We start from the raw sequence: 27,106 nt of genomic DNA, 5'->3' as shown, positions 1-27,106 counted from the left end.
TGCTCTGCTAGGTTATATGTTACCTGAATGGACACTCAATGAAATGTGAGTGCAGGGAAACCAATAGCTGGGAGAAAACTCTTTTCTCCTGTTCCTGCCACATTTCTCATGTGCGAGATGTCCTCTGCTCCTTGCCTGCACTAGTCCTAGGGCTTGTGCAAAACTGGAGCCTCAGTTTTGCCATCTCCACCTCCAGTTGACGATGCTGGTGCCTTCCCTCTGCCGGTAAATGCCCTTTGGCTGGTGCCTGGGAAGTGGAGGAATCTGTTAGGCTGCTTGGCCAAGCTTCTTCCGGCTGAATTTGATCTCTGGGATGGTAGCTAAAAAGTCTGGGTCTAGATTAGTGTGATGTACCTGCCTATAACGATCAAGTTTAAAGAAGATCTTCAGCGTAGAAGAAGAATAGGCTCTGGGTCACGTTTATTTCTTTACAGAACATTAAGAAAGAGTAGCTGAAAGGTTTTATAGTAAAGAACAAAAATGGTTTCTGTCTGTTTACTCTCTGAGGGCTGGATTAGACAGTGAAGTCATAGTAAAAAATGAATGGTATTAAGGTCACATGAGATAATGAAAACTGAGCAACTGAAAGATCAAAGGTTTTTCTTACTAAAACTAATTTAAAAATCAAATATAAAAATGCATTTAAATCAGTGTTAAATGCATCTCTATTAGTTATTCCTCCCTCGTTTGGTTGAAGTGTGTAAGCTTATAATGTATATTTGTGGAGACTGAGGTCCACCAGCAAGACTGGTCTGTCTTGATATTCTTGATACACTTATCTGTTCAGAGTCTACATAGTATATACTGAAACAGCAAAAAAATGTTATAACATTTGCTGGCTTTTTAAGTTTTCTTTAATCATAAGGAGGGAATAAAAGACTTAAGATTTTTTTTTTTCCAAAGAAAAAATTCAGTATGCTCTGAAGTTTACCCTTTAACCTTTGCAATATATATATAAATATAAATATATATATTTTTTAATATATATATACATATTTATACACACAGAGATATATTTATAGAATTTTTAATCTAGTATTTCCATGGAATCTCCAATTCGGTAAGATCTCTAGCCATGATTCTGGAACTATTGGTGTGGAAGACACTGAAAGTAAAAATTCTCATTAGGCATATACTCCTGTACCTTGCTGACTTGGAGTTGTATTGTACAGTGGTGCTTACTGTCTAATTCTTGTCTCTTATGAGATCTGTCAATAACTTTGTCAATAACACTGCTTTTGTTTAATACCAAATATACGCAAAGACTTAATACATTTTGGAAAATGTATTCGCTGGCATTGGAAGATCGGGATGTCAATAATCAAGGGAGACTGTTATGTTTGTATTTCTCTGTTTGATCAAAAGCTTGGAGATGGCTTGCTGTCTCCTTCGTAATCTATACTGTGTTGTCGTAAACAATACTTGTTTAACTTGTTTAATACTTGTTTAACTATTTCTGTGTTGATCCTTTTTGCTTTAGGTTGGTACATTAAGATTTTGTGGCACAACGGAATTTGCCAGTGGCCAGTGGGCTGGTGTAGAGCTGGATGAACCAGAAGGAAAGAACAATGGAAGTGTTGGAAAAGTCCAGTACTTCAAGTGTGCACCAAAACGCGGTATAACCTTTAATTTTTTTTACATTATTTTAAAACCTGAATTTTAAAGAAAGTGTTGGAAGATATGAACCTTTTGGGAGAATAAAAACAGATAAAAAATTATGTTGCTTTTCTTTTTAGTGCTTTGTTTGTTTTATTGATTCTTTGAACTGTTCCTAGTGTTTTGGCCGCAACTATTTGCAAAACCACTGAAACAACCAACCAGTTAAAATTTCTGATTATTTCTAGTTATTTCCTTGAAACTGTGAGATAATAGTCTTTCCTGTTTTTCCGTCTATATTGTTGAAGCTATTTGTTTGTGTTGTAACAATAATGGCCGTGTTTCTTTACCTGCTTTGCCTTCCTTTTTAAGAGATTCACGCCTGTAGTTGTTTTCTAACTTCCAGCTTGAGGTATTTTGATGGATATTTCATGGACAGTCATGATATACGAAGTCTTGTGTTTTGTAACAGCGGAGACTGAATGTTACCATTAGGACAAAGATTCTAATCGATAGTTTTACTGACTTCCTGAATTACTCTGTTCAAGTTGCTTGATAAGCCTTTTGGTTTCACTGTTCATTTGAGCTAGTCCTTCCTACCCTACAAGTGCTTTGACAGCACATAATAATTTGAAGACTCATAATAACTCATAATTTTTTCAGCCATGATCATGGCTGAAAAAAACCGAAATTAATTGATGTAAAAGGTAGTAGCCAAAAAGTTTTGTTGCATTAATATTACTCGTGTTTCTTTTTTGGCACATACAATTTTCTCTCCAGGTATCTTTGCACCTCTTTCTAAAATAAGCAAGGCTTCTGATCACAAAAAAAGCTCTGTACGAAGTTCTTCCATGCGGTCTTCGCCTTTGGTCAAATCCAAGAAAATAGATGTGACGCACATAACTTCCAAAGTGAATTCTGGTGAGTATTTTCTTGTATGTTGAGACAGGATTGAGATACTAATCTTCAAGAATTAGCACCAATCATGTAAATCTTGGTATTAAAATACTTGTTTAGAATTAGTTCATCACTTGGGATGAGAAGGTGATATTTATTAACTACGTGTTATCATTATTAGAAATTCAGTAGCCTTTAAACTAGTACTGGAAGGACATTGCGTGTAGTTGCTCAGTGATTATAGTGATCGGATGTACTAATAGAGGTCTTTATATACTTTACTAAAAAAAAAAAAAAAAATTCACTACAATATTTATTCTCGAGCCTTTAAAGTAATTTCTGGTTGGCTGCGATACCAGTTAAATGTGTAAACTTAACGTGATTTCGTTTACAAAGATCTTCCTGGGTAACTTGAAACATCTCACTGAAATCAGTGAAAATCTAGAAAGTAATCTATATACAACTTTATGTATAGAAATTGAAGAAATTTAATTTATTTTCTGGCAAAATGATCAAAGAACTATTTAACTGATTGTGTTTTCAATCTGCTCATTAAGTTATCGGAGTAAAACCAGAGGCAAATTAGAAGAGAAAGGATGTCCTTGTAATACAGCCTCGGTCTACTGACTGGAGTTACAGGCTCAGTCCCTGGCTCTAGCTTAGTCTTTTAGTAATTTATTCAAATTACTTAATCCTTCTGTGTAAGTTCCCGCCTTGTGAAGCAAGAATGATGCATCTTTTCTGTCTGTTTAGGTTCCAAGGTGTTTGGAGTACAGACTCTTCCCTGCTGCCTACAGTGCCCACCATGCATAATCTGGCCTCGTGTCTGGCTGGCTACATAATAATGTCATTAAATATATTACACTAACATTTCTTTTGCCTTCTGAACGCTGTTTAGGTGACTTATACTAAGACAGCACAGTTTATGGAAGATGTGCATACATTCTCATTGGATTTACTCAAGCACCCTAAAACACTCCACTCTCTACCAGTAATACACAGGGTATAGACACAATGTGCCAGGCTGGTGGAAGAGATGCATTTTGGCAGCATTTTGGATGATTTATGTAACTCTTCCCTACATAGATTGAGGGAGAAGTAAGCCCTAATTATGTGTGTTTACAATTAGCACAAGATTTAAGCTATTTATAAATGGACATCCTGCATAAAAAGCTTCTCAGAATAATCGGTTTCTTAGGAGCACTGCTCAGGAGCTGATCTAGGCTGACTTTTTCTGTTAAATATTTTTCAATGTTTGATTCAGTTTGTTGTGAACTGTTTGTAACTCGTTAAACTATAATGGAAAGGACTGTTTCCTTTGTCACAGACGGTGTGTTCCAGACAGTTTAGTCATAAACCACCTTTTCTGTCATAAAGGTGCATTTGTATCTTTGTAAATTTTAAACATTTGATACTTGCTTTAGGTAGAAATGAGAGCGAGTTATGCATTATCTGCCTGGCAGAGCTTATGTCCACTAACAGTAATCTGGAAGCTGTGGTTTGTAAGATGTTCTTGCGTTGAAAGGTCCATTAGAATTAATGTGCCTGGCTGATTCACTGGCTGGAGTGGGAGGATAAAGCTGCAGAACAACTTTGTTTTGCAGTGTTTATGTGCATCACCAGATTACATTTCTTTCCCTGAAACTTCATTCCTGCAATACACTGGTTTGTAAGGATCCAAGAAAAATTAATACGCTTTTTGTAGATATGGTTATAAGCTGCAAAGTAAAATATAATACTGTATAGAGATTTTCAAATTTGATTTGTTTCTGCTGGATTTGAATAATCCATCAGATTGATGATAATAGGTCTTCTTCAAGTTTTTAGAAATAGGACTACTGTGATCAAATTGAGAAATGTGTTATTAGTCACAAACACTAGTTTTTTGATCTGATGCCTTAATGGCTGAACCATAAACTTTTGGAAAATACAGTACATTTGCAAACTAGTTCAGTGCCTGTAGCTGAATTAAGCTGAGAGATGTTGTTAAATAAAAAAGATGTGATTTTTCTTTCATGACAGGGAGGGGATAAATCATAGATAAGCTTGTTCTTCATTGAGTTAGGGTAGGAAACTGTCAGAAATGCAAAATGGCTGTTCACAAATTATAACTTCTGTGGCAATACTAGTTCACATGCATATCACAACATTGCTGCTCTAAGAGTTAGGCTCTTAAAAATCATGTTGGCATACTTTCTTCATTATTTGTAGACTGAATGAAGATTTGGTCTCAAATCTCTCTCCCAAAACTTTATCTGTAATCTTTAATGCAAAAATTGTGAAATTAATTCTAGTGAATAGTATACCTTAAGTACTATAAAAGTGAATGTTGTGTATATAATAGATGTAAATGTTTGAAAGATTTAAGTAAAACTCCTTCAATATAAAAATTAGTATTTTTCAGACAATTTTTTTTATTGTTTGGCAAGATAGTTTGGACTGTTCTAATGTGTTAACGGGTTTAACACCTGTGCTTATCCATCGAAACAATTCTGCGGTCTTGTTTTACTCATTTATCAAGAGTCTAAGGAACTGTACAGTTTTATCCATGCATCCACTAACCTGTAAATCTGTTGAATTGTTTTTGTGCATGACTTTCCTGTAAAATTGTTGTTCATTGTTAGGATGTATATATTTAATTGTATATATTCTTTTTATAGGCCTAAATATGGCAAAAAAAGACAGTGCTTCTGAAACCAACTTTACGGCTGCTAACAGGGGAAAACCTGGACCTGCAAAAGACGGTAACTAATTTTTTTTTAATTTTTTAACATCTTGAGAAAAATGTTGGGTAGGGCAGAGGAAGTATTATTACTGCCTTACCTATGTAAAAGTTGTGTATCTACACCATAAAAAAAAGATGCCTTGCCTGTCTGTATTCAAGTCCCAAACAGGCTGTACACATTTAGCTTACTAGGAGTAATTTGTGTGGACGTTTGGCTGGAGTTCTGCATTGGTTTGGTAACAGCTTCTATCCAAATACATGGACAAGAATATAGACAAGCCCTTAAAGCTGAAAGCTGTCTCTTAGTAAATGATCTTACAGAGGATCTGCAGAATTACCTTCTTGGGTTTCTGAGGGAGACCTTCCGCCCTTTATCATTACTGCTTAGATTTTGATGAAGAACTGTGCATTCTGCTGGAATTTTTATTCTCTCCTATATCTGTATGTTCAAGCTTGTATAATAAAGTGTTACCATCTAACAGCACTTAACAGTCTTGGCATTGTATCATGGAAGACTCATAATAACAAGCTTCAAATATGAAAAACGAAACTCCAGCTTTTTAAAAATTTCCTTTTACATATGAATCATTCTCTGCAATTACCTAGTTTCAGAGTTGGATAGTGACTTCTACTGCATCAGTATTTTGTCTGCTGAACTTTAAACATCAAGGGATCTCGCTTTCAGGGGTGTCTTTAACAAACTGTAAAAATGGGGTCTCCTTTGAGGTTTTGTCCATAAAATCATACTACAAGTGTTGGTAAAAGCAGTATTTCTTTGAAATAATTTGAACTGTGACTTTGAATATACTCTTTTCAAAGAAAAGCATCTTTTTATATCCTCTGTCAGTGAACAGTTGTGAGGAAGAGACTTGGGGAAGAGACTAGCGTAAGGTATTTAAGCACTGCCCTATATGATACTTTTTCAGAGGTGAGCTAAAAAACTTGTGTAGACAGAGGTTTCCTACATTTTGTTCATGGAGGGCACTTAATGGCATGTTCTTCAGGTTCTTGTCACACAATGAAATTAACTGGCAGTCCACTGTCTCAGTTTGATGGATACAATATGATATCTGCAATTAATAGGACTCCAAAGGCTTTGCAGGCTGTAAGTCATGCGGAGTGAAGCCTCATTTTGGGATCTAGTGGTTTAGATAATACTGCCATAAGGCAGGTGGAGAATCTTTAGGAAAGTCCAACATCCAACTTAAAAAGTAGTTGTCGGTGGTTCTTTGTCAAGCAGGAAGGCTAGTTTAGCTTGGGGTTCTCCTGGAGTTTGTGTTGAGTCTGGTAATTTGTGTGGGTTTTGGATTGTTGGGGTTTGGTGTTTTGGTGGTTTTGGGTGGGGTGTTTTTTGGTTTTTTTTTTTTTTTTGTTTGTTTGTTTGTTTGTTTGTTTTGACACTAGGGATAGAGGGTCTGTTCATGAAACATGCAGATGATGCCTGGCAGATAGTTGACTGACTTAATATTAAAAAAAAAAACCCCAATCCCCCAAAAACCCCTTTTTTCTTTTTTCAAAAAAGATGCGGAAGAGTAAGGATAACTACCAAGTTATGTAGCAAGGCTGAAACAGTCAACTGTATGAACACACCCTGGGAATGGCGTGCCTGGTAATAGTTTTGTAGAAAAGGACATGGGGATATTGAGTATTACAAGGTAAATGTGAGTCGTCTATGTCATGCTGTTGCAAAAGGGAAAATATAGTGGAATGTATAAAAAAGAGTGTCAGCTGTGAGATACACAAAGCGACCTGGATGCTTTACGTGGCACAGGTAAGGCCTCAGCTAAAACACTGCATCTAGTTTTAGACACTACATTTCAAAAAAGATGTGAATCAACTGGAGAGAATTCAGAGAAGACACCATATACTGGAGGTAGAAAACATAACTTAGGAGAAAAGACTGATAGAATTTGTGATTGTGTGGTTAAAAAGACAGAAGGGTAAAGGGATAAAACAGGAAGCTTTCAAATACAAAGAATAATATAACCCATTCTGCATGTGTAATGAGTAAGAAATTTTGAGCTAAAACTGTGGTAATTTAGGTGTTACATTGGGGGGGGGAACCCCGTAACAGTACAGATAATTATGTGGTGAAATGTATTGCTGAGGAAGTCCCGAGATCTCCCTGATGAGAGATCTGCCCACTTTTTAAGAACAGGTCAAATACTCACCTGGCGGGAGTGATACAACGAATAGTTGTTTTGCCTGATGGAAGAGGAAGGGATTATAGGACCTGCTGAAGTCCCTTCTGCTCTTCCTTCTCCCACCTCATGATTTCCCACAAAATGAAGCGTTTAATGACTGGTCTAGTTTCTTTTAGTTTCTGTATTGCTGCATCAGCAGTTTTTGTTGCATTCATGTAAAAGTGGTAGGTGGTCTGACCTCCAGCGAATCCGTCGCTGGACTGACTTCTAAACATGGACTTGTAGTATGTGTTTGCAAATGCACACATATATTTATACCTTGGACTTGGAGTTGAAGTTTGCCTGTTTAGTCACCATTTATTTAGTAATTTGCATTTCCTTCATTGTAGCATAGCTGCAGCCAATATCTCAGAGTCTTTAGATTTCTGTCCCCAGATGCCTAAGCTTTTGCTTTGACCCATTGCATTTGCCTTTCTGCAGTTCTTTACTGCTTTGCCAGATTGGAGAATTAAATTATATTGAACACACTAACCCTGCGTCGATATCGAGGTGCTTTGCGAAAACTAATGAATTAAGCCTTCAGAATTGTGGAAAGTTTGATAAGCAACATTATCTTAGTTTCTCACATTGAGAAACTGAGGCATAGACGTGTCTTGCTGCACCCTGTCTTATTTTGGGTAGAAGGAGGTAGGAAAGGGGAGAACTGGGGAGAGCCTTGAAAAGGAAGGAGGAAAGCCGAACATAAGTCTTATCGGACAGTTTAGACATCAGAGTTTGCAAATGGAGATAAAAGTGATTTATTTCCCATTCTTATTTTATGGTACAGATTTTAATATTAATACAGAATGTAATGGAATATAGTAGGCTTTAATCCAGACAATAATTCACTCACATAATATCACCTTCCTTCCACTTCTCATCAAATCTTTAATAGGTTGGATGCTGAAAGTGTGGTGGTATGATCTCTTATTACTAAGGCTCCCATATTTTAATAAATGTTTGAGACTGTTTAGGAAAACTTTCACGGAGTAACAAAGAAGGGGCTTTGGAGACCTTTTCCAGCACTAAACTACCACCTTATTCCCAAGGCGGAGTCAGATGCACCTAGGCCATTCCTGACAGGTGTTTGTGTAAATGCTGCTTAACAACCTCTAGTGCTGGCTCTTTACTTTGTCTTCTGCCCACTTTGGAGAACAGATAACTACCTTCTCACAGAAGCTTTCCCTTCTGCTTAATCTGTCCTTTCCCGAATACGATCTCTGATGGACTATTTCCATTTATGTCTTTTAGGTTTTCCTGTGTACAGCAGCTCTTCCTCTTCTACTACCTCCTTGGAAGGCAAACAGAATTACTGCAAGAAGCGGAACTCAACTAGCAGCACTAAAAAAGCAGTGACTAGAGTGTCTCCTGCCTCATCTAAAATTAGTGCTGGTATGGTCTGTTTTATTGAGGTGTATTTTCATAGGTGGAAGTTTCCTGCTGTGTTGAATACTTATGTAGAACTACTTGGCTGTTTAAGAATCTGAGATAGTTCAAGAAAGACACTTGGGAAGTAGTTTAACCGTAAACTTAAGTTTGGCAACTTTTAAAAAGTTTGTTAGAACATCTTCAAGAGGAAAACTGTTCTTGTTATTGGTCGCTGTACCCTTCAACTGCAAAGAGGCGGTAGTCCACAGTTTTCATGCTGAAGCAAAGCAATTCTTTGTCTAAGGAAAATCTGCAGTGTGTTGCCATATGTTAAAAGTACGCTATGTTAAAGATGATAGATATTCTATTTACCAATCATTTGGCTCACTATTTAAGACTTTCTTAAATTTTAAAGATATAATGTCACTAATTTCAGATCTTGTTCTTCTGTTGAACAGGGTTGTATAGTTCTTCTCCGGCTACAAGGAAAAATGCTTTGGATGAAGGAGAAATTCAGGTTGGAGACAGAGTACTGGTGGTAGGACAGAGAACAGGCACTGTTAGATTTTGTGGGACGACAAAATTTGCACCAGGTATTTGCAATACTCTTTGTGTATGTTGTGGAATCAATATGGAATAGCTTACATGTAAGCATGTGAACATTAAGAGAACTCCATCTTTTTCCTCAGTCCCTCCAAAAAACATCTAAATTTACTGGCTTGTTTCAAAGTTCTTTCTCTCTCCTACGTTTCATTGAATATTTCTTACTTAATGCAACTGCCAGCAAAAAATAATGGTTTATAATGTGACTTTTACTTGTCCACTAACACGGCTTAATTAGGAGAAATATTTTGATGTTGAAATTGTAGATATTGTTACAAAGCTTTCTGAAAATCCTCAGTTTAGTCTCCAAAGTGGTATATATTTTATTGAGATCATGTGCCTTTTCTCACTTTTTGTAGTAAGCCTTTTTGACAACTCTTGCAATACCTGTACTCTTATCATGTCATATATCTGTCTCATTTGTATCTTCTTGGCATCTTTAAGAGGGTAACTGTGAACATTTAAATCTTAACTAATAAACCTTTAGGTCACAGGACAGATGAAAAGTTACAAGCATCTCAAAAAGCCCCAAACTCTACCACCTTTTTCTCATCGTTTTCCCTTTCAGCTCCTCCCTCCCTTCCCCTTGCTAAAAAACACACTGCAGTGAAGCCAGGTGTTTTCAAACGGAAGCGAGTTGTTCTAAATTATGGAAAGTAATTTCTGAATACTATTTTTGTAACCAAATTCTATGTTCTTTATGTCCTTATCTATAATCTGCTTATTGCAAGAGTAATGCAAAAACAGTTGATAAGTATTGGTGTAAGTACCTAGTTTAAATGAGGTCTATTTGATTGATACGTAAGTGGCAATACTCTGTCTTGACACTTGGTGGCATCGATATTTAAAAAAAAGTGTTAGACTGACAGAATGCAAGATTGTGGTACAAGCTAAATACTTTTTTCATTCTCGCCCCTTTCCCCAATTTCATTGTAGGCAGTCCTTGCTTAAGATATTGCAATTAACTGATTCTACACTTCCATGTGATCGCTCTTACCTTCATGGCGTTGTTACAAAGTAAACAATGAGAAAAGGACTCGTTTTCCAAATTAACAAGTGTAAAATCAGAAACCTGTTTGACAGTGTAAGCCTACTTCCTCTCCCCCCATGTAAGGGAATGAAATTTTTTGGAGAAAAACATGGTATTGTAAGGAGTGAGGATGGAAAGATCACAAATCTTCACCATTTGCAAAACCAGTAATTTATAGAAAATGTAACAGATGCATTTTTAAGCATCTCAATTTTAATATGTATCAAAGCTCTGGAAGTTACCCAAACTTCATTTCTTTTGCTGCAATGCAGATCGTTATTTAATTCTAAAAACAGGAAGGGGAGAACTTCTGCTGTACTGAGCCCTTCTAATTCATAAGCTGTCATTCCTATGTTTCTTGAGCTGATAATTAGAATTACCATTTTATCCAGTGCCTTAGTACCAAGTGACTTCAATTAAATTTTGAATCTTTTGGGGATGGATAGCATAAGGACTGCTAATGGAGTATGAAATTTAGCACCTTTACATAATCAGCTCACATTTATCACAGGTTATGAATGATCAAGCTTATTAACATCTTGATGCCTATTCAGTGTTCTGTACGAGATGAATTGCTGGCCAGTTCTGATTCTTACACCCTTCTCTCAGTATCATACAACCAGCCTTGCAATTTGTATTAATTATAACTTGCTAGATGGAGAGAAGGAATGAATTAATATCAAAACTTTAATTTTACTGTTGATGGTCTCAGATGAGGCATAAACCATGTGGTCAGAGGACTAAAGAGGGAAACTTGAACCACCACTGCTCTTCTTTCCTGTCTCCTTTTTGTCAAATAGCCACTGTTATATTCAGTAACGTTCTGTTTGGCTGTAGTATATGTATCAAGGGTTTTACCTTTTCTATAATAATTAAAATGTCAATTTTCTTGAAAGCATATAAAAATGCTGAGATAATTATCTTTAGATTTATTATGATATAAACTTTTGCACAGTTACATAGATAATAATAAATATATATATATATATATATATATATATATATATATATAAAAATAACTACCCAGACAGTTTCTAACTAGAAATTGTTTTCCTTGATGTGGCTGGATGCCAGCTGTACCAACTGTCTAGATGAAGAAAAGCCTGTGGTGTTTTGTTTGAAATACCATGTTTTGAAATGTAGGGTTCTGGTGTGGAATTGAATTGGACAAGCCTCACGGGAAGAATGATGGTTCTGTGGGAGGCATTCAGTACTTCAGTTGTCTTCCCAGATACGGTATATTTGCACCACCATCTCGTGTACAGAGGTAAGCACTGAAGCTGTTGTAATGTTTGTGTTGCTAAATGCTTTCTTAATACGTTTCCAGTGGGAAACAAAGGTTTGCAGCAGATATGGAAGAAATAAATGTTTTCGTCTGCTAATGGAAGTTTATAACCTCTGTTAAAAACCTGGTGGGTTTTAGATCAGCTTTTTGAAAGCAGAATATAAATTGGAAATGCAGCTCCCCCTGTTTCTATTGCAGCTACCTCAAGTATTTTCACTCCAGGGCCTCCGTTTCTGATACAGTCTGTGTTCATTAAACCTTACTTTCATGGCCCAATCCTGATGCGCTGAGCTAAATTTGGTTATAAAAGGAAGTTGCCCTTGGACATGACTGGAAATACTATTCTCATTCCAACTAACTGCACAGAAGAACCAAAGCATCCACCACGTTGTTTGTAGTCTCTTTGTTAGGTTTCAGGAAGAAGGTCCGAGGAATACTGTGCTCTCTCCTCCTGTATTAGTGTCTAGTTACTCTGCCAGACATGTTCTTGCTTTTCTTTCCCTGAATATCCTAGCTCAGCCAAACTGTTCAAGAACTGGTCTCAAAATTATACATGTTGTCTTGCTGAGTAAAAGGCAAGTAATTTGAATAAACTAGTTTGCTCCAGGCACCTCTTACATACCAGCCTGATTACACCTGAAATGTTAAGTGTCTCTTGGGGGTGGATGGAGAAGGGAAAGAATCAGAACTTAATCAATATTTGACAAGAAGGACGCCAGCAGTAGGTTTGTTCAGAGTTGAGTTGAAATGACTTCTTCATTGTGTTATTGCTTTTCAGACTAACAGGTTCTCTGGATTCTCTCACAGAGACTTCATCAAGTAAAATCAATCACACTTTTCCAGGTAGGAGCGTAAGACACTGTGATCTGGCTTAGGTAGCCTACCGCAGGCTACCATTCCACCACCAGAACCTACTGCACAAAGCCCACTTCTCTGAGAGCACAAGAGATTTTCAAGGAACCCAAATGCCAGCCAATAATCTGGCTGGTCCCGTCCTAAAAATGTAGCCTGCAGCAGGAACTGTGGAGTAGTGTGTTGTTATTAACCCTATATTGGCAGAAATAATTATGTCAGAGTAAATATTGTTGACCCTCTTTCCTTATTACTGTATGGCATTCTAATTGGAGTTAACCATAAGTTGAACCTGCTACTTAATCTAAATTGACATTGATGAAGGGATCAGTGTAGGGAGGGGTCCATATGAAATGGCTAAAACTTCTGTGAGGTACTTGAAGTAGTTATTTTTCTTTTTCCTTACCTAAGCTTTTTGTGAAAAGGCTGCTTCAAATTACCCTTGTTTGGTTAATTTAATTTCTGTCCTCTCTGGAAATGTGAACATGTTATGGACACTTACTTTCATGAGAAGTTTCATCACTTTAATTTCCACATTGGAGGGGAGAATGTGTAGCAAATGTAGTGGAAGCAGCGTAAAAGAAAACACAAAGAATATGAGTTCATAAAGGTTGTGGTTTTGGGTTGGTTTTTTGTTTTTTTTTTTTTTTTTTTAAGAACTCCTGCACAGCTTATTAACCTTTCCACTTAGGTTTTAGACGCAGTCTAAGCACCACCTCTGCATCTTCACAAAAGGAGATAAACAGAAGAAACTCCTTTGTTAGGTGAGTGTCTTGAGTGTAACATGTTTGGGTGGGCTGGCTGTTAGCTTTACTATTTCTTGTCCAAAATAAAATCTTTATGCATGTATAATATCTAGACCTTTACATGTTCGTTTTTTCTTCTTCCAAAATGGACCAGTAGTAGACTATTTTTCCGTGGGTATCTAGGAGTGCAGTCCTTGGATTCAGGTTGGCATTAAAATTGTTTTCCAATTGTTCACTGCTGCATATTCTCCAAATTCTTGTATTTGCACACAGCTGGGTGAAGTTCAGAGGGTCTTGTTAAAGGACTTCACTTTGTCCTGGTGATCCGGACTGAACCTTGCACATTAAAAGTTGTTTTGGCTAAACTCTTTCAAGCCCCAAATAAAATGCTTTGTACTGCTTAATTTACCTTTACTATCACCTATGGCAAATATTGTAGATCCTAGCATCAGGTGAAAGGAAATTGATCTGCCAGTTATTTCAGACTGCCATGTGTACTAGCCTGTTAATGTTATTACATGTTTTGCTAGTGACATGAGATCAAAACCAATTTTTTTTTATTTTTATAAAGGGAGTTGAGTTTTTTTCCCATGCACTTCACTGAATTACAGATTTGCCCTGGGTGTTTTGGAGAAACAAGACTTTGGTTTTTTTCCTTTTTTTTTTTTCCAACTAGATCCAAGAGCTCTGTGTTACGGCGCAGCTGGAGTAATACCACTACAGCTAACACTGAGGGACCAGTGAAGCTGCATGAAGGCTCTCAGGTTCTTCTGACCAGCTCCAATGAAATGGGGACAATCAGGTACATTGGTCCTACAGACTTTGCACCAGGGATATGGCTTGGACTTGAACTCAGAAGTGCCAAGGGAAAGAATGATGGCTCTGTGGGGGAAAAGCGCTACTTCACCTGTAAGCTGAACCACGGGGTCTTAGTTCGACCTAGCAGAGTAACCTATCGTGGGATTAATGGGGCAAAACTTGTAGACGATATTTGCTGAGCCAAAATGTGCTCATACAATAGGAAGTATTATTTTAAGCACACAAGACCCCATCTAGAATGCAAACTTATTTTTAAATTATTAAATCTGCATTTGCATTTTACATATATATAAGTATATATGTATGTGTGTGTATATATAATATATATTTTAATATATATAGATTAAAAAAATATATATAGATAAAAAAAGTTCAGTCGCATTAAGAAGTGAAAGCACTGTTCTGTTTCTTAGTGAACCAGCCCTTGCCTGGGAAGGTTATTGCAAAAGCATCTTGGGTTTGAGATGCTGCATTATTTGAATAATGTTCCAGTTAGAGAATGCGAGTATCTCCAATATTCTCTAAAGTTGCTTTGTGATTCATGCAGTATTTAAACAATTTTCCTCCATGTAGTAATGAACTGATAATGCTTTGCGCATTGCCTGCTTTTGACAGAGGAGGTGGTTAATGAGTGACATTAGTCTGGTTACCAGGCACTTTGTCAATTCCAATACCAGCTGCTAGCAATAAGAAAGCAAAAAAAAAAAAAAGACCCCTTTTTCCAACAGTTGTGAAGTATTTTTACATTTTATCATTCAGATCCCTCTTCTTCTCCCCTCCAGAACGCAAAAGGGCTGATAAATATAAGTATTTGCGGCTATCCTAGTGAACAGCAGCAATTAAATAAAAAGCCTTTAAAAAGCACAAATATGCTGCATGTCAGTCTGTGTAGTAAAAAGCACTTTTTGTTGTATGCATTTGTAGAAAGAGCTATGTACAAGAAGCACTCTTTAAAATAATGCACTTTGCACTCTCCTGGAGAGCTTTTCCTCATTTTTAAAGACTTTTTTTGTTTGGTGTGCTGCAGGCTAGGAGTATCAGTTTTTAAATGCAAATAAACCCGGAGTGGAACTATACGTAATAGCCTCATCATAAATATTAAGTCTGTATAAATACAACTTGGTAATTCCTGCCAGTGGTATGGATTATATGCAGGGTTTTCAAGCAAGCTATTAACATTATTTGATTCGTTTGTGATACATGTTTCTTTTTGTTTCTTTCGGAACCGTTTCCAGTATAAATTTCTTGTAAGAGTCTTATGATAAATTAAGGGTAGTTTTAGGTACAGCATTGTAACACACCTTGATGTGATGTTATTTGCACATCAGCCTTTTAAAACAGCTAGTGTTTTGTCCATGTTTTAAACATATAATGTATTTTAATTGCTCAGCATATGTAAACATTAGCTTATCAGGATGGTTTTGTGTTCCAGAACAGTCATTTTATTCTTAAACAATCTGCTTGCTCTTACCTCCTTGAAGAAGTGACACTTTAAATTACATCATAATATCCTATTTTTAGACAGAATTCTGCTGCTGTTATCTTCTAAATATTGCTGTAGCTATTTTTCCAGAGCTGTGTTTAAAATAATGCATATTGTAGCCTAACTTATGGGAATTTTTAATTGAATATAAAAGCTGTAAATTTTGAATGTAAAAAAAATCAATGCTTTATATTTGAAGATGCACATATTCAGTGATGTACTGAACTTTGCTTTGTCCAATATCTGTTTCTTGCTGGTATTAGTAAAATGAAACCCTGATGAATAGTATGGAAAAAAATTTTCATTGGGTCGTTACAGAACGTACATCCTCTCACTTCTGTGCTTATGTACAAATTAGGCAAACAGGATACAGCATGGAACAGCAACTGCAGTATATAAACCAGAAGTTTTTATATCTTCTAGCTATTCGGTACAGAACTGCCAGTTGTCAAACAAAAGCATTTGTACTACAGCACGTTTCACTGGTTTTGTCCCAGCCTTGTGCTCCTGGGTGGGCAGTTTAGTTTCTGTGATGAAATGCTCATTATCAGAAATGCTCTTTTTTTCCTGCCTGACAAGATGGAATGGATGTAACGGCTTTATCTGATAGGTAGTTGGAGTTCTTCAGGAGGTATGTAGGGGAGTAAGTGTGTGGGTAAGGCAGCAAGATCAGGCAGTTTGTTATAGTCACACTATTTCTGTGTGGTGTATCTTGCACAGATGAAGGAATATAGGGGAATAACCTCTTTCCAAGAGTTTTCTAATTTGCTGGTAATTCTTTTTCTCCAAGGGTGTCAGGCTGCACCTTCCACAGCTCTGTAGCTACACCCAGTTCAGCTGGAAGTGGGGTCTCAGTGGCCTGGGCTAGCAAAGACTGCAGGACTTTTTGAATCCTGTCTGATGGGTAGAGAAGAGGGCATGGATGTTATCTGGGCATTGGTGTAGTGTGCTTTCCCTTCAATTTCAGCTTCAGCTAGCTGCATACTTCTCCTGAAAGCTCTGACTATAATGAGCTAGAGCACTGTAGGTTAGAGGAGCAAGTCAGGACTGTTATCAGTATGGAGCTGTTTTGGTAGCACTGAGGATCTTCTGCGAGAAAGCAAGAAGCAGTGTCAATTTATGTGGCCTAAAGTCCCTCCATTCCAGAAAGGATTACTGATGGCTGTCTTCAAGTTGGTGATGTGAAGGGATTTGTACTTCCCTAAATCCAAGGTAAGTTGCCATAATCCTTTTCTCCAACTCTTGCAGGAGGACACTTCGTGTCATAAAAAAAATTTCTGAAAATAACTGGCAGTGAAGTTTGAAATTAGGTGCTGTGCTGAAGTCTGTACAATCACAGCCCCAGACTGGTTAGAAAAAAGACAAATGATCCTCAAAGTCCCTATAAACCATATAAATAAAATATTATCTGTTATACAAATAAACAAACAGATGGTCCCCAGCAATTCTGTGCTGCCTGTGCGGACTTTGAGGCTTGTCCTTGTTCCACAGCATGCCTCTGGGGTCCCGTTTCAGCAAAGGTACTTCTTCAGTGCTCTCAGCAATGAAATCTTTCCAGCTTTGTTGGACACTGGCTGGAAAGGAGAGGTCACAGGTGTAACAGGAGGAGAAGAACTGTCTTCAGGTGTCCCAGGATGGGGAATTTATTTCTAGTGAGTTCAGTCCAGCTGGATTCAGTGATTGTTTTGCAGATGTTGACAGTAATGGTTTTCTGGGCAGGGAGCCTGTGCTTTTAAAGTGTTGCTATCCAGCAAGATCTGAGGCACAAGGATCCAAAACTGGCACTGCAGATTTGCAAAACATAACCTAGTTTCTCTGACAAGTTAGCTCTGTCACCTGTGAGAGTGTTGCACAGGTGGCAAGTCCAGCATTTATGTCATGGCTTTTAACAGAGTTCAAATTTTGCAGAAGCCTTGTCAAACACCAGGTGGAAACTGAAACAGCGTCCATGAAAGCCACATAGTAGAGTACCCACCCGCATCCTTTTTGCTGCCTCGCTGCAGACAGACAACTCTGGAAAAAATGGAAATTAGAGCAAAGATTGCCAGCCAGCGCCAGATCCAAACCAGTATGTGGTGGCTGTCCGGTGCATAGCTCTACTCCCAGAAGAGCACAGGAGAGCTCCCTTTTCAGTTAAGATAGCGAGGAACCAAAGTGTGGGGGAAATGGAGGGAGACAAGAGGTGCCTGCTGGATACCTGCTCAGGAAAAAAGTCTTGTTAACTAAACCACAGCACTATCCTGCAGGAGAATGAGCATGTGGATAAGCAAGTGAAGGAGAATAAGGTTTATAGATAAGTCAGTCCTAATTTCAAGGACCATTTCTTGAGAAAGCAGCTACCTATGGCATAGGAGTCAATACTGGCACTCGACTGTATTAAAATACAGCTTATAATTAGACCTACTCAAAGTCCATGTCCAGACCCAAAATGCTGTCTTAAGATATAAACATTTAGGAATGAAAACACCTAAAAGCCCTCTTCAACTGTGTACTTTGTTCTCTTTTTATACTGGCCCATTTCCTGTAGGTAAAAGCCAGCCTTGGTGGTTTGTAATAGAAGGAACGGCACCTTTCTCTGTAAGAAACTTGGAGGTATGACATTTGCAATGCAAACAAGTCTTAAACAGACAAACTGTCTCAGTTTAACACCACACCTGCTCCTTTGTGTGTCGGTGTACCTTAGTATTTCTGTAACTTTACCGAGTAAAAATTGATGTCCAGAGACCTCCCTCTGACATTGATCCAATCATTACACAGCCCAACACAGAGAAAGCCAGCTACAGTTATTTTATTTGTCTTCATGCCTTGTGGTTCACTACACTTGTTTACAATACAAATACACTATTCAATACAAAATACTCAATGACCATATATTAGTATTTTTCTTCATAGTATCCCTGAAGTGCACAGGCCCTTCCTTTATAAACAATGTTGCATAAACTGCTGTACATGAGACAGACACTCCTATAATGAAGCTCGTTACTAAAAGAAGCCAGATGCAGACAATTTGGACATTTTCCTGTGATGGGTTTAACTTTGGGACAGACAAACTGTGATGTCTTTGCTGCCGTGAAAGGCTGTTTTATGCTATTCCTATGTCAAGGTTCTTGTCACCCAGAAGATAGGCTCAGTAACAGGAGCAGACATGCAAAGTTAAATCCTTCATCGCCTATTTCAGACCTCTTACATCATGCAGTGTATACACGACTGCGCCCAGCAGGGCTGCAGCTGCTCTCCCACTGAGCCTGCGTCCTTTTGTGAACACGCGGGGAGGGAAGCCAGTGGACCCGCGATACTACACCAGTGTGAAAGGCTGACTCAGCCAAATTAACGCAGCCCTTGTGCTTTCAACCTGTGGTACCTGTACCTCCTTCCCTCGCTACAGCAAAGCACCACTCCTTCCACTGATCCTCGAGGAAGTGTCTTGCCTCGCTTCATTTCCAGGCACATGATGGAGAAACAAGGTTCAGTAGCGAAAAGGAAGATGAAGGGACAACTGGAAAGGCAGATAAACAGGCAGCCCAACCTAGTTTACCTTCAGCAGCTTACAGAATGAGAAACCTACCTAACATCTATAGGAAAGAGGTAACATCCACATGGAAATAAGCCATTTTCAGAGTATGAGAGTGGTAGCACAGGATTTTCCCAGTCGTGCTTTAGATGCTGTAGATCATAGGCTTCCCGCTTTTCCACTGTAGAGTGAGGAAGACACATAAGACCAGAATGTAAATATTGCCAATGAAAAAGAGCAAGAGTCTTAAAAACAAGTTCCTGAAAAAAAATGTACATTGTCTTAATAAACTACATTTTAAAAAAATAAGTCATAGACAAAAATGGGTAAGAGGGTTAAAATAACTTGAATTTTTTTCTCCTACAACACTGTAAGCCTAGCGCGGAGGGGTTTAATAAGGGAATTTGGGATTTACACATGCCAGGGTGCTTTGGTCTGAGCTCAGGGTGACTTAAGCCCCTTCTGTTCCCTGCAGCTCCAAGAACTGAACAGGTGAATCTTTCTAGACACAGAAATTAAAAATTCCTAGTTCATGACTGGACAAAATCCACTTGCTAATGGTGTACAGCTACAGGAAATGGGCTAGAATGAAACTGCTAGAAATTGGAACAGAAGAAACATGAACACTGAGCACTTCCAGATGTTTTAAGAGAAATGCTAAAATAAATTCTATAAAGTACCTTCTTGTACAGAATTTAAGCCACAATCTCCTTACAACTGTGTCAAGTGAATTACTCCGCTCTTTACACAACACCCAGGGTCTATAACCTCTGAACTGCAGTCTGTTAGCTTTACCCCAGCACACAAAGCCGAGTTTCTGTTGTTTCCCTCTGCCCTACCCCAGGGAAAGCCCTTCAGAAACTCCTTTCCTACCTCGCTGAACAAACTGCTGCTAGTAATTCTTCCACCCAGGGCAAACCTGCATGGCAGCTGCAGCTCTCACATGCTTACTGGTTAAATGTTACATCGTTTCTGTCAGCCCTTCAGCTAATTTGAGATGCTGTAGTAATTGACAGTGCCGGAGTGTGAATTGGTACTTTAGTGACAGACGAAACAGGTATAATTAAGGAACGCTTTCTTCACATCATCCCAGTGATACAAATACAATCTTGCATTGTCACTGAAATCCCAGCAATGCTTTGGCAACGGGGCAGACGCTTACAGTTAAGCAATGCAATTACAGAATGACCAGGAAACTGTCATGCGCTTTCTTTGATGCAGCCTGCACACAAGTAGCAGAGCACCCTTTGGTCCAGGCCATTAATTAATGGAAATCATTTGTCATTGATGGTATTATTTGTTTTCTAAGGAAGAGGACAGGCAAATGCTCCAAGCCTTGTTTCTGAGTGGCAAGATTCGATTAGCATCAGTATTTACAAAACAATTTTTGCAAACTGGGGTACTGTGCTTGGACAGCACACAGGGGTACCAAACCAAATGCTTGCTGTGGAAGAGCTCAGAGATGTTATGTTTTTTACATTTAGAATTACCCCAAACTACATTTCTGAATTCCAAGAGCTCAGAGGGGGGATTTAAAAAAAAGGAAAACCAAAAAAACCAAAACCCAACACAAAAACAACCCCCACAACAAAGCATTTTACACTGGAGACACAGGAAGGAAGCTTACTGAAAACCAACTGCTAGTGCTGACAGTATTTATCTCAATGCACTGTACCCAGCAGACCGGAGAATTTCAGTAGTAATTCACCACGTCCCCTGACCAGAATTATCTCCTCACGTATTCCATAGGTAAGAAGCAGTAATGTGTTTAGCTCCTTCATTTTTTACAACTCCCATTCTGTAAGAGTATTTCAGTTGAAATTCTGTGATAAAATAACTGCACAGCACAAGCTGCAGAGCCGTAATCACGCTATCACCATGGCTGGGGAAAGCCTGCCTTTCCCCCTTCATCCCCACAAACTAACTTATAATCATCTTTTGCAGCTCGTGCTTTTAAAGCTTCTTTAGAAATGCTACCTTTAACATCATAGCCTGGCAGCTTATCTGCATTTGTGCAGCATCAGAGGTGGTGCCTCAGATCCAAGAATTAATAATTTCAGCTAGTCAAAGATCATTAACTTCACAACTTTTTGTTCTTGTGTATTCTTTAGGAACGCTCATCACTATACAGGTCAGGTTCTGTCCTCAGTTACACATAAGAGGCAGGGCAGCAAAAATTCAGAGTGTGCTCCTATGCAAAGAAGAGTTAAAGAAAACAATAAGGAGTTTCAGCCCTTCTGAAAACAAGAAAGCTGGAATATTTAAATGAAAATTGCTATTATATGTGAATAATATACTAGTGTAAGAAATGGTTCTGATGGTGCTTACCTCCTGAATTAATCAGCTTTCCTGAGACTCTAGAAAAGTACCCCACTGAATTTACTGAGCTAGAGAGAGACCAGTGTGACACTAACACATTCCTAAGCTAGACAGAATCCCTCCCCAGTGGCTATTTCATGACAAGAGCTGCGAGCCTAATAACCTTGGAGATCACAAATATTCTCTTAGTTCAAACTAAAGAAGCCTGTGCACAGCAGCACAACACCCGAAACCCTCATTATCCCCACCAAGCCCACGCAGCAGTGGTGCGATGCATCCCTAGCAGACGAACATGAAATTTGGAGCAGCCCCTGACTCAAGCTGACCCCAGCACAAGAGCACAGCCCTGTTAACCAACCACCACACACAATTTTAGCGTTCCTCTAAAAAAGGGTTTCAGTTCCGTGTATCAGAGATGTCAGAAAGGCAGGTTAGGAGAGCACACTACCTCCCCCCTCTAATGTTTTTTTTACAAGGGTGGTGGCCCAAACCAAGCCCTTTTGATTTCAGTCTGCACATCTCAAAGGTTAGGAGTATGCATATGCGGATTCTGGTTTGTTCTCTTACGAAGACAGGAAGCTTACCTTAATGTTTGGATCCAGGGCCAGATTCGGAGTCACTTCACTGAAACAAAGAGTCTCGGACTGAAGAACACCTTCACATTCCTTTGCCGATGCTCCAGTACACCCATTTCTATGGAAATAGGCACCCCTTTTTTGGATAGCGTTCATGCTAAAACAGCTCCTTGCAACGCTAAGTTGAAGTTACTAATGCACATCTTTACACGTGAATTATTTCCTACATCTATGTTTTGACAATACACTTAACTGGAATATTTTTCATGCACAAGGTGTACAAAATGACTCAATGCAGTGTTTGTCTTTAAACCACTATCGTACACGTATTTTGTTAAAGGAACAAGGGCTTTAAGCCCTTCAAATACAGACAGTATCTGGCATCCGGATTGTGGCACGATGTAGTCTTCTGCCTTTATGTTGTTGTTTGTACAGGGTATGTCAAAGGCTATTGTAAACCTCTGAGGTGTGCAGGTGGCTGTCCATTGTCAGGGCACGGTGAAAGTTTCTCTGGTGACCATAGTCCTTTAAAACTTCACCTTGGCTCCACTTGACATGCACAAGGTTCCTGATGAAGGACATTCCTACTTCTGTAGGACAGAAGGAATTTTAAAGGGCTTTACTCAGTTTTAGTGCTTAAGCACAGAAAAAAGAAAACAAAACAAAAAACCCAGCCAAACACGCCCCCGCCCCAACGCAGAATGCCTCATAGCATCTACACCCATCCTCTATGCTTCCTCTCCTCTCTCAAGCGATGCAGTATGACCAGTGTCTTTCTATTGCCCTGCCAACACCCCCATAACCACTGTGCATTCAAGGACTTTCGAAGACCGGACTGTAGCTGGAACACAACTTGGGAATGTGCCATTGCATCACCATTCAGCACTGTTGTATTCTTTTTCGGTTTGGATAGAGGATGCTCTCCCCAAACCCACTACAACCTCTGCCAGCTGCAGGAGATCTCCAGGTGTTCCACAGCAACCACAAGTTTGGCACGGAAAACCCCAGACATGAAACACTCAAGGCAGTGAGCCGCGGCTTTACACTTAAGCAGAGAACGCACAACTGAGAAAAGCTCACAGGAAGGGCATGACAACAACCATGCGTATGAGTTGATGCAACAGCAGCTGGGCCTTGCAGTTAACATCTGTTTCCTGTATCCTCCCTCCCCCTTGTTTCTTTTACTGTATTGGTGGGGCTCTGGTGATCTGAAGCCTCTCGGGTTAGTTGAAATTACAGCTTCGAGGGTGGCACTTTTGGAGCAAGTTGGCACAAAATGGAAGGTAATGCTGTCAGATCCCTTGCTCATGGTGTATTGGGTAACAGGACATCTCTTCAAGGCTCAGGGGCCACAGGGGGAAAAGTCAAGAGGGTAGAGGGCTCTCACGGCCCCTGCTGGGTTATGTGGCTCTTGTTTCTAAGGACGGGGTCCTCGTAACTGCTAGCGCAAGGTGGCGTGGAGGCTTCCAAGGGTAAGCCCTGCTGTTGGTATCCATAGTTGACGTTCCCACAGGGGAAGTGGCGGAGCCTAAAGAGAGGCACTTCTTTAACACTTGCTGTTAGGGAAGATGGCTCTAATAGCAGGGAGGAGCCTGGCAGCCTGCCAGTCACAATGTTGGGCCCCACAGTACAGTTTCCTTCCTGTCCCAAATTCTCCCTCTCGGGCATCTCCTTCTCCAGCAGAGAACTGTTTTTGCTGGCCTGCTTCTCTGCAAACCAGGAACCGTAGGTTGGATTCCAGAGGTTGGTGGGCTTGTTTCTGGAGCCCCGGCTTTTGTGCAGCTCAGAAGGGGGATTGGACTGGGCATAGGCCATGTTGATATGTCCCCCTGCTGAGGCTGACTGCACCTTCCCCGGCAGTGGCGGTTCCAAGGCTCCCATTTTCCCTAGAGGTTTTCCAGCAGTGATGGCTGATGGCAGGGGTGGTGGAGATGGCAGAGTTTGCTTGTCATCCTTTCTGTCTTGGTGTGTGGAGACCAAGAGAGGAGGAATTCCTTCTGGATCGTCGGGGCGCATCGCTACCTTCTCCTCCTCCTCAGCTGATGGGCCATATTCTATGGGCAAAGCAGTGTTGATGACATCTGGATCCTGCCGGAGAGAACAATGAGAATTTCTCAAGAGTGTGCTACTATCACGTACACTCGGACTTGATTAAAAACCTGACATCTGACAGCTGTCATGCTATGATCACAGAGCATCGTTCCCATTACCCAGAGCCCCCATTCCATGCGTAGAGGATGCTGACAAAATGCAGTTAGCCGTGAGATGCAGTGGGATACCCTTAAAATCGAACTCTTTAAAAAAAAGCAACCCTAAAACTCACCACAGAACAGCAGAGGCACAAAACCAATGAAAAACATTTTTTATGTCCAGCCAAATTTCCTGTGGGAATGTTGTTTTGGAATCTATATCATCTCGAAGTTCATAACATTCTCAGATAATATTGAGAAAGTTTCAGCCATGAAGGTATTGCCTCCACACGACAAGGGAGGAATGGGAATGCAGACAGAAGGCAATACTGGCAGACCCCTTGAAGCCTGAATCCACAGGGACTGCGGCTGTGAGCTATTTAAGCAGTTTTGAAAATTAAACTGAGAGAAAATGTGGTGATCTGGGCAACCTTTAATTATTGCTAGACGCCATGGCAAGCTATAGATAGCAGAAAACAATGGCTCCCAATCCCAGGATCCAAACACACATGAAAAACAGACCAAGCCTCCCAAACAGCAAGGGAAAGCAAACTGACTGAGGCAAATAACTGTGTGAGGCCACACAAGAAGCCTGCGCTGATGCAGGCAGCAAAATTTTTCCAAACTGCTCCACTCCTCATAAGCTAAAAATGGTGGTAAAAAATAAATCAGATTTTGGCCTGGAAAGCCAGCCACATCCTTTCCCCATTGCCTAGCCTTAGAATTCCCACTCCTTTAGCGTGGCTGTCTCCACCTGCCTTCTCCAGTGCAGTCAGATTCAGAAAATTGCCAACAGCTGCAGAAGCCACCTGCAAAGGGTGCTCTGAGCCAGGATGATTTCTGCTCAGTGCTGACCATGCCTTAAGGGTAAACACAAGTGACATGAAGCATGTGAAGTGCGTACGGGTGCTGGCCTGCCTTAGCTCTTCTGCTTGTTGGAATCTGTGCCTTTATAAGCAGAAGCAGAGCTACAGGTTTGCTATTTGTAAAGCTGTGTAAGCTTGTGTAAGCCTGTGCCTTTCAGCAGTGAAAGACAAGAAGGATCAACCACCGGATGAAGTAAATATCCCAGCCACTGGTCTCAGGCTGACATCAGTCTCCCTGGACTGCAGTAATGCAGCGCTGCCTCCTCTTCTCGTGTTCTGGCTTGCCTAGACTGCTCCTCAGGAAGAACCCTCTCCACCCGTCTCATTCAAGACGAATGAACACCGATACCTGAGTGCAGTACTCAATCCTCTCCAGGATTATGGCAAAATTCGGCCGGTCTTCAGGCTGGTGCTGCCAACACTGGGTCATAATGCGATAACTGAAAGAGCAGAATGGGAAATGGTCATAAATGGCAGATCTTGTTGGTACATAACAGCTAGTCACTGCAGCTTAGAAACCATAAGCACGCATCACCGCTCTGACTTCTAACAAGGAAGAGTGCTCTGCCTTCCCTGGAGTCGGACAACTGATATACTGGTAACCACTGAAATGTGGCCACCAGTGGGGTGAAATCCACAGCACATCAGAGAAATAACTCACCCACCCAAAACCCCTTGGACAATTCACTAAAGGCAGGCAGGGCTACAGATAATGGAGCCCAGTTTTCCCTACCTGTGAATAGTCTTATGCACTTGCAGTTTCACAGCTAACCTAAGACACAGAAATATTGCACCATCTTTGACCAAACAAGCAGTGGACAGTACTTCTCAAAGGGGCCCTGAATTATTCTCCAGAACAGACAGAAAAATTAAACAGTAGAGAAGTCACTGGCACTCAAGTCCAATAAGGCAGATCAGCCATGATAAGATCAATCTTAAAAGTCATTAACTTTTGACTAGAGAACAGCATTTGAAACAGAAAGTTATTTGCATGAACATATCAGAGTTAAAATCTCATACACAGGGCCAGGGCAGTTTTTAGGTGGATCCATCCTTCCTCCATTGGTGACAAACTCCAGAACCTCCTGGTTACTTTTGCTAGGGTAGGGCATGTATCCCAAAGAGAATATCTCCCACAGCAATACGCCAAAGGACCTGAATACAGAAGCAAAAGAAGACAAAGTGAAGGACACAGCAATGACCATCACTGGGGGCAATGCCCTTAGGTACAGTACGGTCAGCATTGCTCTTTGCAGCCTGTGCTCAGGCAGGTTGTGGAAATCACTGCTTCAGGATTCAGACGTAAATAAGCTGCACAGTTGTAACAGTGGACTTTGAATCATTTAATGAATAGTAGTAGTTGACTGTTAAGTGAGTGAAGTCTACAATATAGGTAGGTAAATATGGTTGCTTTGCCCTTGTACTCAGCACTGTTCAACTAGATGTAACAAATGTGAAAGTCGGGTTATGCTTTTCTGCGACATCAGCCACTGCTGGAGAGAGGACTCAGTGGAGCAGTGGCCCGATCACTTATGACAAACTTTTCCTCTTGAATAAGCTACCCTGCATGAAATAACATGCCAGTGAATCCCCGCCGATGCTCTGAGCCCCACAGCCCCCACCCGTAGCTCAGCGTACAATAAGAACATTCCCTAGCTAACACCACAGCCCTGGGCCTGTGTGGTGTGGCCTGCAAAGCCCTGGGGACAACGGCTGGGACAGGACCCCCTCCAAAGCATTCATCTGGTCAGCTGCTTGGAAATCACGATCTTGTGAATTAAAATTGCAAAGAGCTATGTGCAGCAATGGGAAACTCTTCCGCTTGGTGCTGAGACAGGCAGCAGCTCAGCTGTATGAGCGAGTGTGCCTCCACCCCTCTGCTGGGGCTTGTTCAGGAGCGGTGTCCTGCCCACCAGCCCCTTACCCTCCACCCACGTCCCGAGCTCTTGCCTCCTGCTCACCCAATTTCCCTCTCCCTCCTCTGGCCACCAGCAACTCAAGAGCTTACAGTGCTGCTGCAGGCCAGGAGAAAGATGAAAGCCACAATACATGATGCCCT

The 27,106-nt window shown here is 40.1% G+C and overlaps 2 protein-coding genes across 10 annotated transcripts in view; one reads left to right on the top strand and one right to left on the bottom strand.

Moving 5' to 3' along the window:
* The window catches only part of CLIP4 (CAP-Gly domain containing linker protein family member 4), a 35,873-nt gene extending 17,484 nt beyond the window's left edge, over positions 1-18,389 (top strand). For 5 of the 6 annotated variants that reach the window (XM_075496571.1, XM_075496575.1, XM_075496572.1 and 2 more), the window contains 9 exons: positions 1,481-1,616; positions 2,377-2,517; positions 5,154-5,237; positions 8,653-8,793; positions 9,228-9,362; positions 11,546-11,669; positions 12,466-12,530; positions 13,231-13,303; positions 13,962-18,389. In XM_075496571.1, the coding sequence (XP_075352686.1) occupies positions 1,481-1,616; positions 2,377-2,517; positions 5,154-5,237; positions 8,653-8,793; positions 9,228-9,362; positions 11,546-11,669; positions 12,466-12,530; positions 13,231-13,303; positions 13,962-14,283 (1,221 nt within the window). In that variant the 3' untranslated portion in view covers positions 14,284-18,389. The remainder of the gene's footprint in view (positions 1-1,480; positions 1,617-2,376; positions 2,518-5,153; positions 5,238-8,652; positions 8,794-9,227; positions 9,363-11,545; positions 11,670-12,465; positions 12,531-13,230; positions 13,304-13,961) is intronic. The other variant, XM_075496576.1, reaches the window with a different exon arrangement.
* Positions 18,366-27,106, bottom strand: part of ALK (ALK receptor tyrosine kinase) — a 316,680-nt gene continuing 307,939 nt past the window's right edge. For 3 of the 4 annotated variants that reach the window (XM_075496570.1, XM_075496567.1, XM_075496568.1), the window contains 4 exons: positions 26,068-26,202; positions 25,397-25,487; positions 22,002-24,080; positions 18,366-19,279 (listed from right to left, as the gene is read on the bottom strand). In XM_075496570.1, coding sequence (XP_075352685.1) covers positions 23,376-24,080; positions 25,397-25,487; positions 26,068-26,202 — 931 coding nt within the window. In that variant the 3' untranslated portion in view covers positions 18,366-19,279; positions 22,002-23,375. The remainder of the gene's footprint in view (positions 19,280-22,001; positions 24,081-25,396; positions 25,488-26,067; positions 26,203-27,106) is intronic. The other variant, XM_075496569.1, reaches the window with a different exon arrangement.

The sequence above is a fragment of the Mycteria americana genome, chromosome 3 (genome assembly GCF_035582795.1).
Source record: "Mycteria americana isolate JAX WOST 10 ecotype Jacksonville Zoo and Gardens chromosome 3, USCA_MyAme_1.0, whole genome shotgun sequence".
NCBI classification, from domain to species: Eukaryota; Metazoa; Chordata; class Aves; order Ciconiiformes; family Ciconiidae; genus Mycteria; species Mycteria americana.
Note: the sequence above shows the minus strand (reverse complement) of the source record. Positions and strands in the feature narration are given on the sequence as shown.